Raw genomic sequence first — 16,768 nt, forward strand, 5'->3', positions numbered from 1 at the left:
ATTTTTTGTGTAGAAGCAGTCTGACTTGAATTAAACTTGTCTGAAGTTTATGCTTCCAAGTGCCATTTCCCAGGTAACCTTCACCTCTTTGGTTTGTTGCAGCCAAGAATAAACAGTTATCCTGAGGAAAACCTTCCAGACGATGAGAAATGTCAGACAATAAAACATTTCCCAGACTCACAGAACAGAGCCCCACCAGCTCACAGGAGACAGAGTATCCCTGTTTGTGGGCCTCAGACCGATTCTTCCCCCGTTGGTATGACCAGCAGCATCAGTAGCCCTGGATTGCTCACAGCTAGATACAGCGACTTAGGTAAATACATTACATTTCCTAAAGGTGACTTGCGTCCTGTGAAAGGAGATCAGTTCTAGAGTCAGCCATTTTCAGTAGATAATTTTTTTAATACAAGCTGATCACGAGGTGCAGCTTTCCTTTTTACATGTGTGCTGGTTCTTATTAGAAGGGGAGGTTTAGGTTGAATATTAGGAAAAATTTCTTCACTGAAAGCATTTATCAACTGGGCATGCAGAGAAGTGGTGGAGTCCCCATCCCTGGAGGTATTCAGAAGACGTGTAGATGTGGCGCTGAGGGCCATGGTTTAGTGGTGGGCTTGGCAGTGCTGGGGTAACGGTTGGACTTGATGATCTTAAGGGTCTCTTCCAACCTAAATGATTCTGTGATTAGAGCCATGATCCATGGTGGAAATGTTCTTCCCAAAACACGGACACGCAGCCAGTCAATACCATTCCTGTGTTGCCTGCAGGAATAGCAGAAAAACAACGAATGTGCAGGGAGGTTCATCTGCGAGGGCCTTGCCACAGCTTTATTCTCAGTTGTGTTTGGCCCGGGGACTGTTTGGATAATGGAAAGCCTTTATTACTGTGTAGCTTAGCGTGCAGAAGAGTGGCCAGCTGTCCTTGGAAGGGTTCAGCTACCTGGGATGCGTATATGGAAGTGTCAGAGCTCACTTCTCCACTCCTGATAGACACAGGGGAGAAGAGAGAATAGGGCAACAAAATATTTTCTATTTCACTGTGTCAAGTTAGCTACAAAATGTGTCTGGGCTTCTTTTCAGGAAATGGGGATGGCATGCTGAAACTCATTGAAGAAAACGCAGAAGGGTCTGGACAAATCCCTCAACTGCCACGTAAAAAAGAGAAAAGAGATTTTCCTGTAAGTATTGTGACTCTCAGTCTGATTTCACTGTCATGTTAGCTAGCTAGTTTTATATCAGTGCGTGGGAGGTATTTTATGATCTTTCTTTCTTCCCACAGAAGCCAGCGATCAATGGTTTACCACCAACACCGAAGGTGCTGGTAAGAAATCCCATTTGCAGTAGGAGTTTTCGGAAGCCTGGTGTCATGGCATCTCTCTAGTGTGAGAAGGTTTATGCTAGAATAAGCCACCAGCTCACCAGGGGTGATTCCCTGCATCGCATAGTCAGTTACTGTGCATGTACTGAATCCACAACATTTGTTTCCTTTTTTTAAAAGCTTCCTTTCACCATTCAGTCTGGATGCGAAGGGTTGGAGACTTCTCTGGCTCTGTGGGTTGTGATCTCCAGGGGCAGTCTCCGCTTAGTAAAGAGCAAGGGAGAGAGGTGGTAGTGATGCGAGAGCGTGTTATTACTTCAATGCTTCTGCTTGTTTTCCCTTCCCATGCTGTTTATATAAGCACTCAATATTGTTCTTACCCAGTAGGTACTTAAAATTGTTCATATTATTCCGATCCCTCTAAGCGTTTCTTTGTGTATACGAGGTCGATGAAAAGGTTTGGAAAGCTGCATTGTGGCTCTTGGGGAAGGTAAAAATGTTTTGCATCAAAGCATATTAGAGTAAGTTTATGTGTGAAAAAAGACAGCAGCAGTGCATACAGGTGCGTGCTAAGTGGCCAAGTGCCAGAAGATAAACACTTCATACTGTAAACTTGTTTCAGGTTTCAGTTCTGGTGTCTTTCAGATGGGAGCGTGTTTTTCCAAAGTCTTTGATGGATGTCCTTTGAAGATCAATTGTGCAACATCATGGATACATCCAGATACTAAAGGTAAAGTTATTTTAGGTTTGCACTTTAAACCTGCCTGTTGCCACAGTAGTAATGAGCTTCTGAAATAATAAATTTCTCTTAAATTTTTAGATCAGTACATTATCTTTGGCACAGAAGAAGGTATCTATACTTTGAATTTGAATGAACTTCACGAAGCAACAATGGAACAGGTGATTTTTGGTGTACTGAACACACAGAATAGATTTGGGGATATTACGAAGTGAGAAAGTTTGGTATTAGAGGGGGTAGATGGGATGCCAGGCTTTGTGGCATAAAGTGATTCACATCAAAGCAAGCAATGGAAGTCCTAAAATTAATAGTTCCCCTGCCTACCTGAATTTTTTGTTGCTGCTTATGTGACAGTGCGTTCAGAGGAGTTCTCTACTAAAACATCTTTCTTCTCCTTGGAGACAACTGATTAGCTGCCCTTTCTCTCTCCATTTTATCTCCACTAGATGGCATATTGCTTCTCCACTGGATGCCACCAAAGCCCTCAACCATTTAATTTAGCTGGCATTGCTATCACCAATAAATACACGTTTGCTTCTGTTTTCTTGGGCTCTCTTAACCCTTTCCAAAGCCACTTCATGCAATCATGGTATTGTTACATTTGCTTTATTAGAATCAGGAATAGCAGAGTATTCTTGGAAGGGAAGTGTTGGCAGATGCTCATAATGAGGTTTATACCTGCAGGTTTCTAAAGCAGTTCACAAAGGCACTTCAGGCCTCTAAAGAGCGTTAAATTCAGTTGAGACATGGCACGGGTCAGAAAGCAGAGGTGGCAGGGTGGGTGTATCTGTGAGTAATAGCGAGAGAAAGATGATTTCACAGAAAGGGCACTGCACGGAGGTCTGTGCTCAAGAGAAAGTCCTCTGTTTCTGGGAGCATCGTGCTAGGGGCCAAAACTCGAGAGGGGCGAAAGAAAAGGGGAAGTGGTTCAGCAAGGTCATGTCGGGGTAGTTTGGCCCAGACAAAAGCAAAAGAAGCTTATAAAGGGCTTGATGGTGAGAATTGGGAATTTGAATTCAACACAATTAGAAGATCCTTTCAAGTTAAGAGAGCTGAGGGTGCACCTGAATGCAGTAGGATAGAGTTGAACATGAAGTTGCTTATCTTTTTGTAGCCTCAGTAGACACGGGGAACAACTACTTACTTTTAATTCAATAATTAATAATTTAATTTCTAACAGTTGTGGTGGCAGCTGTTGGAGACCCCCTGGCCTTCTTACCTCAATTTTCTCTTTACTCTGTTAGTCAAAGCAATCCCTTTCCTTGTACACTTTCCTGAATTATTTCATGTAACAGTCTTCTCTGGACTCTTCCACTTGCTTTTTTTATCCTATTGAAAGGTTAGATATGCCAGTGGTAGGCAGAGAGAACTTACTAGTGTCTACTGATGACACCCAGTGCATCCCAGAATGAAAGTTTCCTTTTCTGTGAGAGCATCCTCATTTTGGAGAGGTCAAGTGTGATCCACTACTAACCCCAGAGGCTTAACAACTCCGCTTCTGCCGTGCCACTTGTTTCCTTATTTGCGTTTATTCATTTAATGATTTCTCCCCACCACATGACCATTTTTAACTGTTTCTCCAACTTCTAATTCTGATCGCATCTTCCGAAGTGCTTGGTGTCTCTCCGAGGCTAGCATCTCCCAATTTCAGAAGTATACTTTTATTCCATTGTTAGTTTTTCAGTGAAAATACTGAATAGAACCAGACCCAGAGAAAACACTATATATCTACACACTGCTTTTTCCTTCTATTAAATACCAAATTGCTGATAGAGACTCTGTTTTTATGTCCAACCAGTTGTATGTTTTCTTTCTGCGATTTCTTTTACCCCATATTTTCTTATTTTGCACATGGAAATGGCACGCAGGACAAGGTCCTTCACATATGTGTCTCATCTTACTGTTTCGCTGCCCCCAGCAGGGCAGTTAAAGAAGGAAATTCAGATGTTCAAATACAGCCTGGTCTGCACTAGCTGCTCTTGTTATCCCTTGGTAATTAAAAAGTATGTGGCTTGTTCCTGTGCTACTCTGGATATACAGTCAGTCAGACTGTTTTGCAATTCCCACCGCCCTTTTTATTTGGCATAGGTGCTGTGTTTGTGCTTCCTGAGGTCCTTGTTCGTCCTCCATCGGTTCTTGAAGATAATCACTACTGAGACCTTGGGCTTTGAGCCAGTTCTTAAGTACTGTAAAGTAAACTTTATTTGGGACCTGCTGACATGAGTATATCTAGTTGAAATAGTGTGTGATATGTTCTTTTTCTGCTTCTAGCACAAGTTTCTACCCCAGTGCTATTAACTGTGTTAATCATGTAGTCTTTCTTTCCTGTCAAGCAGTGGGCTGAGCCTTTTGTTTTCCCAGTTACCACATTTATCGGCTTCTCTTATGTTGGTAACTTGATTTGCATTTAACCTTTCTTATATTTCTTCCTTCAGGCTTATCTTGTGATTGCCTCTTCGTCCTTAGCATTGTGTCCTTGTTTCAGTCTTCTGTATTGTGTATTTGTGATACTTAAGCCAATGGGGTGGGAAATAAGAAATAGAATCACAGAATCACAGAATCGTCAAGGTTGGAAAAGACCCTTAAGATCATCGAGTCCAACCATTAACTCAGCACTGCCAAGTCCATCACTAAACCATGTCCTCGAGCACTGCGTCTATCTGTTCTTTAAATACCTCCAGGGATGGAGACTCAACCACTTCCCTGGGCAGCCTGTTCCAATGCTTGACCACCCTTTCGGTGTAGAAGTTTTTCCTAATATCCAACCTAAACCTGCCCTGGTGCAGCTTGAGGCCGTTTCCTCTCGCCCTATCACTCGTTACTAGGGAGAAGAGACCGACCCCCACCTCGCTACAGCCTCCTTTCAGGCAGTTGTAGAGAGCAATAAGGTCACCCCTCGGCCTCCTCTTCTCCGGATTAAACAACCCCAGCTCCCCCAGCCGCTCCTCATAAGACTTGTGCTCCAGACTCTTCACCAGCTTCGTTGCCCTTCTTTGGACACGCTCCAGCCCCTCAATGTCCTTCTTGTAGTGAGGGGCCCAAAACTGAACACAGTACTCGAGGTGCGGCCTCACCAGTGCCCAGTACAGGGGCACCATCACCTCCCTGCTCCTGCTGGCCACACTATTCCTGATACAAGCCAGGATGCCATTGGCCCTCTTGGCCACCTGAGCACACTGCTGGCTCATGTTCATCCCTCTTGGGGTGGCTTGGAGAGGGTTCGTAGGGAACAACTATTCTCCTCCTCTTCCAGTGGGGCCATTAAATGAAGCTCGTGGAGCCAAATTAAAAACAGACAGTGGGTAACCGGCCTGGGCCTTCTTGCTGTGGGGAGTTGCAAATGCTAGGAGTTACCTGAGTTCAGAGGGGAGACTGGACAAATTTATGGAGGATAAATCCATTGAAGCTCACTAAATGCATAAAGCTCGTATCTGATTCAGCAGGTTTCTGAGCTGAAAAACTTGGTGCCTGGCAGGGTATTAGGTGCAGTACTATATATACATTTTTCCCATGTTTTCACCATTTTTAGGGGAAATTATGTCACTTTATGGTGACTGTTGGAAACAGATATTAGGTGAGATGGACATTTGCATGAATCAGTACAACCATTCTTTTGTAGAGCCTTGATTCAAGCGTCTTCTGCTGTGTTTTGCAACAGCTTCCCTCAGTGGACCAGTCTGCTGTTGTCTTTTTTTAATAGTCTCCTTTAGAAACAGCTTAATGCTTTGAACTCCTTCTTTTATTGGAAATTTTTTCTTGAGGGAGGACCTTACCTGTGAATACCGTTCAATAAATTTAATCTTGTCTTTTTTTTTAAACAAAATCCTTGTCCTTATTCTGTTGTCCTTACTCCTTCTTTTTTTGAGACTCCCGAATGCTGTCATTTGCCAGCACTTTTATCAAAATTCCCTTCAGGTTGTCAAGAGGTTCTTAACTTTGAAATCTCCTCAAATCTAGACTAGCTGCCCCATGAGTAACTTCTTCCCTCTGAAACAAAAGTCTCAATGCCTTCCATGAGCTGTTTACAAAGCAGCATGCTAACTCAAATAGCCAGGCAGGTAAGTCCCACAAAATTCAGGATTTTGTGGTAATTCAAGTTGCTTAGAAAATACGAATGCCTTTTTTCCCCCCTCTTCTGACTTTTGTGGGGTTTAGTGGCTCTCTGTAATAATGTTATCTTCCTTTCTCTGGCTGTCATTCCTGAGCAAGCTAGATCTTTCTATGTATGGTATTCCGGTCTTGCCAGTTGTCCCACTTTTGGCTCTGTGCTGCTAATTAAAACGTAAAGAAAAATTGCATTTTGGAAGTTTCAGGGAAGGAATGAAGAGGGAAGGAACGAAAGCTATTTCAGACAGGTAAAAGGGCTAAGCAAGGGTCCAAAGAGTGAATTAAAGGGGAAACTGTAGTTGCGTCTGGGACTTTCTCCAGTGTCGATCCCTGCAGGAATGGTGGCAGAGGTGGAGCAGGCAGAGAAAACCACAGTTGGAAATTCCTATGTGTTTCTATTAATGGAGATGTTTTCTTTCTTCAGTTGTTTCCCCGAAAGTGCACCTGGCTGTATGTTATCAATAACACCTTAATGTCCTTGTCAGGTATGTATAAATAGAGGGAAAATTAATAAAATTATAAATAAAGAGAAACCCTTAAAGTCATAATTCAGTATCATGTATTTTGATTGTACTGAAGTAGAAAACTTTGCATTGTTTCTTGTGTTTGTATAGGAAGCTTTGCTTCAAGAGTGTTTTAATGTGAAATACTTTCAGAGCTAAAACTGGACATTCACAAGTAGTAAAGCCAGTTGGCTGCAGTGTCCCACCGTGGTTTCTTTCTTTATTTATTTTTAGTTAGTTTGGAGAAGCTGGGCACTTGGTATTTGTCAAACAAGAGCTGCCTCTGCCAAGGCTGCAATGTGACTGGAAGTGCCTGGAGAATCTAAAGAGTGTCCTCTTCTTTGGTCCCTGAGCTAGGAGGGTCGGAATAAAGCTGGCTTTCGTGCGTCTGAACAAAATTAGGAGAGGATTAACGTAGGTGCATTACCAAAACGTAGATGCAGTGTTTGATCATTCTCAGTGTATTGTAGCCTGGCAGCATCTTTGGTATGAAACAGATTCAGAGAATAAATCCACCCTAAAAGAAAACCAGTCTCAATTTAAAGGATGAGGAGGTGGCTGTGAAATATTACTAATCCAGCAGATTGATTCTTGCAAAAAATATATTTTTCAGCAGTTGTCCTGGAATAGGACATTCTAGATAGGAAACAGAGGCACTGTGGCATGCAGACTAATTGTAGGACTGTGCTTTAAAACATGCAGGGTTTTGTGTAACACCACTTTTATTGATTTATAGATAAAGAAGATATCATGATATACTTAATTGTTGGTGTATAATTACAGCCTTCTAAAAATGTGTGCATAAAACTTTCAGGGCTGCTTTAGTGTTACTGAAATGAACTTTGAGTTGAATGCCGTGTCTTCTCTATATGCATTATTATTGTTGTCTTGTTTTATTTTTCTTCATAACTGGACTCGAAATATCTGACGCACGTGCTCCGTTTCTCTAGAAGGTAATTTTCTATACATACGTTTTTCTAAAATGTGCAGTTCTCTGCTGGAGGCATGGGTGCGATATCAGTTGTGCTTTTCTCTCTTACAGGGAAAACATTCCAGCTCTACTCCCATAATTTAATAGCTTTGTTCGAACAAGCCAAAAAAACAGGATTAGCTGCTCATATTCAAACCCATAGGTTTCCTGACAAAATATTACCAAGGTACAAATCTTTCACTTACAACCAATTATTAACAAGTGAAAATTCGCATAAACACCATTGGTGCTGTTGAATTTGGTAGCATGAAGGGCCTTCGGCATCTCTTGTTGATGCCTTTTTTCATAATTGTTATTCCAGGAAGTTCGCCTTAACGACAAAGATCCCCGATACAAAAGGATGCCACAAATGCTGTATAGGTGAGTAGGCCTTCAGTTTTGCAGTTTTTTTTCCTGGCCTTTGTCGTTGGGCATGGCATGCCTTAAACTCATTTCTTTTTAATAAACTTATAGTTAGTTCATTGTTCAGAAAACAGTACGACTACATTATTTCTTAATGCTGTGCCTAGCTGGTGTGTAGCTTTCCTTTTAATTAACGTGGGGGTCTTTATGCTCTTCAGTGCAAAGGCGGTTTTCATATCAGCTCTTAACCTAGAAGTGTTGCTGTCTAGAGCAAAATCCCAAGGGAAGCCCTGGAGAACGCCAGTGGCACACAGCTGCCGAGTGTTGCACACTCTGAGAGCTGCTGAAGCTCCTGGGGAACAAGTTGACGTTTGGGATCACTGGCTTCAGGCTGCCACCCGAGCCAGCTGGTTACTGGGACCTGCTGACTGCCTGCGAGCGTAACACTTGCTCCAGAATCCCAGACTTGTTGCACATGCACAAATACCCTTTCTGCTCTGTCAGTTTGGCTCAAGCTTTGACCCAGGTCCAACTTTTCGCTATGCTGACTTGGAAAGAATATTTTCCACAAAGAACAGGCTGGACATGAATAAAAATCATGTTAGCCTGGGGAGGAGTGAAGCCATCGCTCAGGTTCTGAGTGCCCAGAAAAGAGTTAAAGCTTGTGGAATTACAGATTTGTCTTTGGCTTTGCTGACTTTCAGAAAGACTTGGTCTTTCTACAAAATACATGTCCTTTTGAAAACTGGCCCTAGTGCTGTGTGAAATTTTACCTTTACGCTCTTAAAAATGCTTAAGCAGAGTATAAAGTACCTAGTTTCAAACTTGGATATCCTATTTAGCTCATATAAAGTGTCTACAGTAGGCGTATTTACAAATGAGTCCTGAAGTCAGGCTGGTCTTGTATCCAACTGAGCTTAAAAAAACCAAACCCCAAGCCCTTCATCATATTATTGCATGGGCTGTCAAAGCTCATGAGAAGTTATGGGGTATCTTCACTGCTTGGGATATTTTTTTAATTTAAATCACAACTTGCCCTGGACCTTTCACTCCCCCTGCTCACACAGCCCCGGGAAGAAGGTGTTCAGGCTTTTGTGGCCACTCAGCATGTGGCCTTTGTACTGGGACTCAAGGAATGCTAGTGGTTATTAATTATATGTATAATTGGAATTGTCTGGAATGTAGCACAATATTAGTCACTGGGGATATTTGAATGGCAAGCCAGAAGGCCATTATCAGTAGAAAAGTGATACTGTTTCTTAAAGTATTTGTAAAGGTAGCTGCAGAGTTTTTTTTCAAGTAAGCATTGAACTTCTTGGACTTAAAATGTTTTGGTTTGGGTTTTTTTTTTTTTTTTTGTTTATATAGTACGAAATCCATACACGGGACATAAATACCTGTGTGGTGCATTGCAGTCTGGAATTGTTTTACTACAGTGGTATGAGCCAATGCAGAAATTCATGTTAATAAAGGTAAGTATTGCACTTTAGTTTAGAACATGTAAGCTTAATCATTACACATTTGTTGAAATAACCTTTCCAGAATTTGTAATGGAAAGTACATCCCAGGCAAGTCCCATTTGTGGGTTCTGAGCACTTGAAAATCTGGCTTGACACATTTTGACTAAGAAAATCTTGTGACTGAAGTCAGTCAAGCGTTGGATCAAGCCCAGTACTAGCAATAACAGACTAGCATATACCTCTGCGCAACATGATGTTGGTCACAGCTCATCCTGTCTTAAAAAAGCACTCCTAGGAGCAGCGAAAAATTCTTCTATATCTTTTATACTTTGTGCATGTTATTTTAGGCTTCTTATTTCCAAGGTAAAAGGAGACTTTACAAATGCCTTATTATGTTTTTTCCAGCACTTTGATTTTCCCTTGCCAAGCCCTTTGAATGTGTTTGAAATGCTGGTGATACCAGAGCAGGAGTACCCGATGGTCTGCGTGGCTATCAGTAAGGGTACTGAACCAAATCAGGTAGTTCAGTTTGAGACAATCAACTTGAACTCTGCTTCTTCGTGGTTTACAGAAATTGGTGCAGGTAAGACTGTTGGTCCGTCTTGCAGCCATTTTATTGTCTGGAAACTGTTGGCTATCCCTTCTTCAGAAGTCATTTGGAAACCCTTTAGGCTAGGCAAAATGATGCAGCTTCTCTGCCTAAAGCATATTGAGCTGATCCGAGGTTCTTCTTGCGATGACCCGCCAACTTCAGTATAGACTGTCTTTCTTAAACGACTTCATTTTTAGACACGTCTTTTATTTTATAAATTTCCTTAAATAGTAATGCAGACCCTGCTGACTGGGTTCTCGTTTGTGGTTGCATGCTTTTTCCTGGGGTCGGGCTTGCTCCTCTTTCCCCTTCTTTCCTGTGTAAAGACTCACATAAATGCGTTCTTGTCTGTCCTCCAGCCCTCGGGGGAGGCCTGTCATCTTCAGCTGGCTATTAATAAAGCAGAAGATTTTGTTTTATCTTCAAAAGCTAGTTGATATCTTGCAGATGCTTTTCTCTGCTGGCTCTGTTGGATATACTTTTTTTTACATTTAAATACTGCTTTTTAGCAGCCGTACCAAGAACTTCATTAATAAAAACTAGAAAAACTATTAAATCTAGCTTAATATCAGCACAATCATCTTTCCAGATGTGGATTTATGGGAAAAGAGCATTTTTTTAGGAGCAAAGATTCCCTTGATGATTCCTTTTGTTCATTATCGTGCCTCTTCATGAAGGAAGCTGACTTGCTGTGCTGAACAGTAACATAAAATGTATTTTATGCCAGTAAACAGTACTGCTTTCATATTAAATACATGCTTTGAAATGATGGGTTTGTCCTTAGGCCCTATACTTGTCCCAGAACATTCTGGGATCATATAACCTTAAAAGAATTTAAGAGAGTAACAAATATTGTAGGTTGCAAAAGGCTTGTAGCATACTGAAAAGGCTGTAGCAATCGGTGAGGGGTTGAGGGGAGGGGAGGCTGAGATCGGTCTTATGATGCGATATAAAATAATCTGTTGGTTTGGGTTTGTTTGTTTGTTTGTTTGTTTGTTTGTTTTCACAAGGCAATCAGCAGTTAGATGCCATTCATGTCACACAGCTGGAAAGAGACACTGTCCTAGTCTGCCTGGACAGTAAGTAACATGCCTCTGTTGGGCAACTTATTTACACCTCCTGCAAAACCCGCTTTGCCACAGTTGTTGATTTTAGCTCTACCACAAGTTAATTTTTCTCCCTTCATTACTGATTTGTGTTGTAATATTTCCTAACAGATAGAGTTCAGATAAGTGATGTTTTATTTTGACTCTTGTGATTCCGCTTTCCCTCTTCATGTGTGTATATCATTCTTGTTTCTTTTCAAAATGAAATGTAATGCAGCATCACAGATCAGAATTCAAATATATGCCGACTGGAAATTTTCAAAATTTACTTGGAAAAAGTGACATTTGCCTGTTGCATGTGCTAGCAGGACAAATAGCTCACAATCCATCGTACACAGTCATGATAACCGTAACTCTCATGCGTCAGAGGTTAATGCCTCAGTGGGAACTTTGCAATGACTTAGTCTGCCCAAATTTCCAGCCTGTATGTTGAATTCACATTTCTGCACTGTTTGTTATTTGCAGGAAGGCTGTTAGTAGAGTCTAAAGACATACAAAGTGTATAAGGTGGTTTTCCATATTTATTTTGAGAGAAGGATGCTCTTGGATTCATTTTAGACAAATACTGTAGCTGTTAGCTTCGAGAGCTTTTTTATGCCTGAAAGAAGAAATGAGTATTTCATGCTTAAAGACATCAGTAACCCTTTTCGGCAGTGGGTTTTAATACTTGTTTTTCTGTTTTTCTTGAGAATTTGTGAAAATTGTGAATTTACAAGGGAAATTGAAGTCAAGCAAGAAATTGGCCTCCGAGCTGAGCTTTGATTTCTGCATTGAGTCAGTGGGTAAGTGATTTGCTTCACTATTGTCTCTCAAGGACTAAGGCCTTAGAGGGATGAGTGTTGAAGGGTTTTTAATAATCTAGGCTGGTCTAGTGCACCCAGTGAGGTCTGACACTAAAAAGTACACGTGTCAGGATATTGTGACCTGTCTCTTTGTCTCCGCTGACACGCTGAAGAAGGTAAGGGTAAGGCAGTTGCCCGATAGCACGTCAAATCTTTGCGTGATTCCATCTGGTGTCATTTCTGTTTTATAACTAAGATGTATCATGATTTGGTTGGGGGGGGGGGGGGGGGAAGGCTGACTAGTTTCTGGTCATTTCCATAGCACCGAGAAAAACGTTTGGGCAGGAAAAACTGTTTTAGTAATGCATAAATTTGTGTTAGTCTTCTAAAAGCTAAGATTTTATTTAAAGTGATAGCACATCCATTTTTTAACAGGCAGGGTAATAGTATTTGAATCTAATTCTTAGAGGACAGGCTGCTGTCTTTAGACTACTGGAGGACAGCAGCCTTGCTTCTAAAACTTCAGTTGTAATTGTCAAGCAAGTATTTCTGCTGTAGTAAGCTCTCAGAAGTATCTCGTTAATGTAAGTTTAATAATTCCGTATCTCAGAAACTGAACTTCTTTCTGGAATCAAAATCAGTAAAGACACAACTTGTTTTTGTTGGCAGTTCTTTACAACTTGTGTTTCTGGGTTCCTCAGGCACCTTCCCTTTAGAAGAAGATTCTTGACATAGGTATTTTGTATTTTAATAGCAGTCGGTAAAGCCGTGCACATTCTTCGGTACAGCATCTCTATTGAGACATGTCAGACCTGTCCTGAAGGAAGATATTTTTAATCAAGCCTGTGATTCTTCCCTAAATTCGGACATGTTCTAATTAAATGCTGTACTTGTATCATACGGTATCTCCCGCTGACGCATGCATAACGTGACTCGACCATTGCCTTTTCCTTGAACTCTGAAGGAATTCATAGACAGAAGCATTTATCCCAAAGTCTTGCTCTCACCAGCTGACATTAAATAACGTGAGCGGTTCTTTACGCTCCAAGTGGTCTCTTGGGAATTCAGGGTATGAAACAACTCCTCCTTCCCTGATTGCAGGGTGGAGTGGGGAGTAGCAGGTGGAGATTAGTCTGAGGCTGTTGTGACAAACATTGCTCTCAGGATTCTGCTGAATGCCTTTGTTCTCTGTATTTAGGACATGGCTAATACTGAGCAGATAGAAAATGTGACTCGAAGGAATAGTAAAGGAAAACAAGTAGGATTTAGGAAAATAAAACACGGTGTAAAATATGTTTCTGTCACACTGCTTAAAGAACACCACGCTCTTCATCCATTATTTTCAGCAGTCTGGTAATTAAATCATTCAGAGCTGGTAGCTTTCTGTGTTCTCTCTGTGGCCCTGAATGGAAGACTCCTCCCATTTTTCATACTCGCATCTATTTTGAAGTAAATACAATAACTCAAGTGATCTGTCATTTCCAGCAACCCACAGTGTTTTGGTTGGCAGCATGTTTGTACGCTTCCTGGTGCTTTCTCCAGAATCATTAGGAAAACAAAGATCCAGAGAACAGAAATGAAAGGGAGAAAAGGAAAAACCAGAGATGCCTATCTTGTCCTGGCAAACAGGGAATGTCTGAGTGGTATGTTTTGAATTGTTGAATTGCACTTTAAAAAGTAATGTGTGTCTCGGATCCAAAGAGTCATTTCAATCCAGTTTTTCTACAGCGATTTTGGAGTTTGGTTCTTCTACCAGGAGTCCAAGTCTCACCACGTACTTCCTCCACACGCTTCCCACTATCGCTGCTGGTGGGAAACCCAGGTTTCTCTGGTTCCGATAAGCCATGCTTGGGTCTGATTTTGTGTTTCTCCTTTGCAGTGTGCCTTCAAGACAGTGTGCTGGCCTTCTGGAAACATGGCATGCAGGGCAAGAGCTTTAAGTCAGATGAAGTAAGTAATCTCCCAGTCTCTTCAGGTTTAAGTTCTTCCTGTTCCTTATTTAACCACTTGATCTTTTGGCCACTCTAGCTGCTTCCCTAGTGATAGCGCTCGTGCTCCATGTTGTCATTGCTTCAGCTTGCTGGTTGCTTTCTCTGACTTGCCTGCATATGTTGCCCATGGTAAAGCTCGCACACATGCTTTAGCCAGCTCTGTTTCCAAGAGTATCAGCCAGAGACTCCTGAGCTGGTTCTGCACAGAGCCAGTACAGATCTGGTGTAAGCACCATTTGGGTTTCTTGGATGAAAAGCTTGAGTTGCCAGCATCCCTTTTTTAAAAAAAAAAACAAGACACTCTTTCTTTTTTCTTTTTTTTTTCTTTTTTTTAAAGTGTCCCTTTAAAAAAGTCTCCTTTTTTCCATAAAAAAACCCTGTCCTTTTTGATGGTGAAAATCCAGGGAAACCTAGTCAGGCTCTGCTGACAAAGATTTGATCAACATACTCCATCTCTGCCACTAAGTTATCTAGACTGATAACAGTCTACAACACAAAAATTATTTAAAATAAGTTGTATTTTATGAAATTTGAAACTTTTTTGCTTAGCATCAGTTTATCTGACTCAGTTCATCTGACTCAGTTCTGTAATTTGCACTAAATTGTATTTGAATTTTTGAAGAGACTGATCTCTTTTTTTTTTCCTTCCAACTCAGACCAATAAATTCCATTTTGCCACTGAAATGGATCTAAATGTCTCCATTTTTCTACAGGTTACCCAAGAGATATCAGATGAAACCAGGGTTTTCCGCTTACTGGGATCAGACAGGTAATCACCTTGAAGAAACATAAACCTTTTATTTTATTTAAACCAGCTTTCTAGCTTCCAGCTGGAACTGGCTTCCAGCCCACCACAGATCTATCTGTAGGCAGTCCTGGGGGAGGCAGTAACGCTGTTTCTGCCTGCAATAGCCAAAAATTTAATTAGTGATTGCATCTGCGTCCAAAATTATTACTAAGAGCCCCTGTGACCTCCCCCACTTTCCCCTGCAGAGACAGAGGTGTGAACACAAACGCAAGCGTGTAGAAATACAGCGTGAGGAGATAAGCCGCAGGGAGAGATGAGGGCCGCCTTTGGCATGGGGTAAGCAGGGTGCCCAGCGCACTTCTGGAAAAGCTGGCTTCTGGCTGGGATTTTCCTGGTGAACTGGTGCATTATCTTGGCAGCTAGTTACTTAAAAATAATCTTCACTGCTCTGGACCTTGAGGTCTGGAAATAGCAGAGCAAACTAGATCGCGTACAGGTTTTAATGCACAGTTGTCTCAATTCACCCCTTACCCATAACACCCAGATGCTTCCTTTCAGCTACGGAGGCTGGGAAGAGGTGCAGCTGCCTCCAGGTTTGAAACCTTAGCAGAAGCCGCCCCAGTCTCCGGATTTGGACATGTGTACTTGTGGTTTCTCAGGTAGCCAGAGCGCTAAATGTAGAAGTAGACAGTAATGAGTCAAGAAATCAGTTCTAATCCCTGATCTTCTGCTCCCTCCTTTGGCCTTTGGGAAGCCTGGCTCTGACTCGCTTTCTGTGAGTAATCTATAATTTCATGCACTCACGTTCCTGGATCCCCAGTCCAGAAAGAGAGTGAGTGCATGCTCGCTCTTTTGAAGAGGAGGGGTAGCCTGAACAAGAACCAGCTGAAGTCTTTGCTTTGCACCTGCATCACCCCCTGTCCTCGATCCCTGCGGCTGGAATTGAGGATCCTTGCCGCTGCTGACTCTGAGATCTCAAAAATATAAGCACAGTGCAACCTCTGACAACGCATACTCGGCCTTTTCTGTCTGCTATCCCCCTTGTGCAGACAGGCAGTGGTAATTTCCTTCCCTGGTACTCCCAGCAGAGCAGGGGGCATTTTATTGCAGGAATGAGCTTTTGCTGAGGTCCGCCGCGGTACAGATGCCGTACGTATTCGTCCAGCTCCGTGCTGTGCCACCATCAGCGAATCTTTCTTGCGTACTGGAAGTGGTACCTTTAAGTGGGTCGTATTTCTGTGTTGGGCTGGTGAGCACAGCCGCATCCTAAACACACAGAGGGATGGGAAGCAGCGTCTCATCTGGTTCAGCTTGCGCTTTTATAGAAGACGTGCATATCTGAGTAACAACTTAGTACAAAGCACTTTGGGGGGGTTGGAGATTAGGTCCTTCTGCTGCATGCAGTTTTGCAGAGAAGCCATTTTCTTCCATTCTGATCTCACTGAACTGCCAAATCCTTTGTTTTGTATTTTTCCATCTCTACAAATGGTGCAGGAGTCTTTTCTGCCATTCAGGCGAATGAGATGTGGAAGCACCTTTTTGGCTTGGGTCGCTTCAGAACTACGCGTTGCAGCAGTGAAGGCCAGGGACAGCGGCTGTTAAGAGTGAGACTTCATTTGAAAACTCCTTGAGGAATGTGGCCCGGGAGGGGAGTGTGGGCAGTGCTCGCCTGAGACAGGCTCCCTTTGAGGAATCTTAACGCACAGTTCAAGTGGCACATTTGGCTTATTTGATACACAGGTAGAACACAAAAAGCAGGGAGAAGTTTAATGTTAAACATGACAGGATATTGTCCCATTTCTCCCTGCAGAGAAATGCAGGAGCTAAGCAGTTGGAAGGGAGAGGGGAGGTCAAAGGCCCAACCGTATCAGCTGCTGCGATGATTGTTGAGGTTCAGCATGGGACAGATGGGTAGAAGACAGCGGTCCAAGACAGGGAGAGACAGGTTTTCCAGAGGAGCCTACAGGAACATGATCCAGCAGGACAAAGGCTGAGATGGGGTTGAGTGTTCCCTGTGAACCCGTCAGCCGATAAATATTCAGAAGGGAGGAGAACTGTTTAGGTTAGTGGCCGATGCTTATCGCAAGATGTAG

The 16,768-nt window shown here is 42.3% G+C and overlaps 1 protein-coding gene across 5 annotated transcripts in view; it reads left to right on the plus strand.

Moving 5' to 3' along the window:
• MAP4K5 (mitogen-activated protein kinase kinase kinase kinase 5) overlaps window positions 1–16,768 on the plus strand; it is a 72,547-nt gene that overhangs the window by 52,066 nt on the left and 3,713 nt on the right. For all 5 annotated transcript variants that reach the window (XM_087746895.1, XM_087746896.1, XM_087746892.1 and 2 more), the window contains 14 exons: window positions 103–313; window positions 1,077–1,174; window positions 1,276–1,317; window positions 1,960–2,044; window positions 2,135–2,214; window positions 6,585–6,645; window positions 7,706–7,820; window positions 7,956–8,014; window positions 9,365–9,468; window positions 9,862–10,039; window positions 11,059–11,127; window positions 11,844–11,936; window positions 13,816–13,886; window positions 14,641–14,696. In XM_087746895.1, the coding sequence (XP_087603021.1) occupies window positions 103–313; window positions 1,077–1,174; window positions 1,276–1,317; window positions 1,960–2,044; window positions 2,135–2,214; window positions 6,585–6,645; window positions 7,706–7,820; window positions 7,956–8,014; window positions 9,365–9,468; window positions 9,862–10,039; window positions 11,059–11,127; window positions 11,844–11,936; window positions 13,816–13,886; window positions 14,641–14,696 (1,322 nt within the window). The remainder of the gene's footprint in view (window positions 1–102; window positions 314–1,076; window positions 1,175–1,275; window positions 1,318–1,959; window positions 2,045–2,134; window positions 2,215–6,584; window positions 6,646–7,705; window positions 7,821–7,955; window positions 8,015–9,364; window positions 9,469–9,861; window positions 10,040–11,058; window positions 11,128–11,843; window positions 11,937–13,815; window positions 13,887–14,640; window positions 14,697–16,768) is intronic.

This window comes from Nipponia nippon, unplaced genomic scaffold, assembly GCF_047370975.1.
Source record: "Nipponia nippon isolate SJK-2023a ecotype South Korea unplaced genomic scaffold, ASM4737097v1 scaffold_11, whole genome shotgun sequence".
NCBI classification, from domain to species: domain Eukaryota; kingdom Metazoa; phylum Chordata; class Aves; order Pelecaniformes; family Threskiornithidae; genus Nipponia; species Nipponia nippon.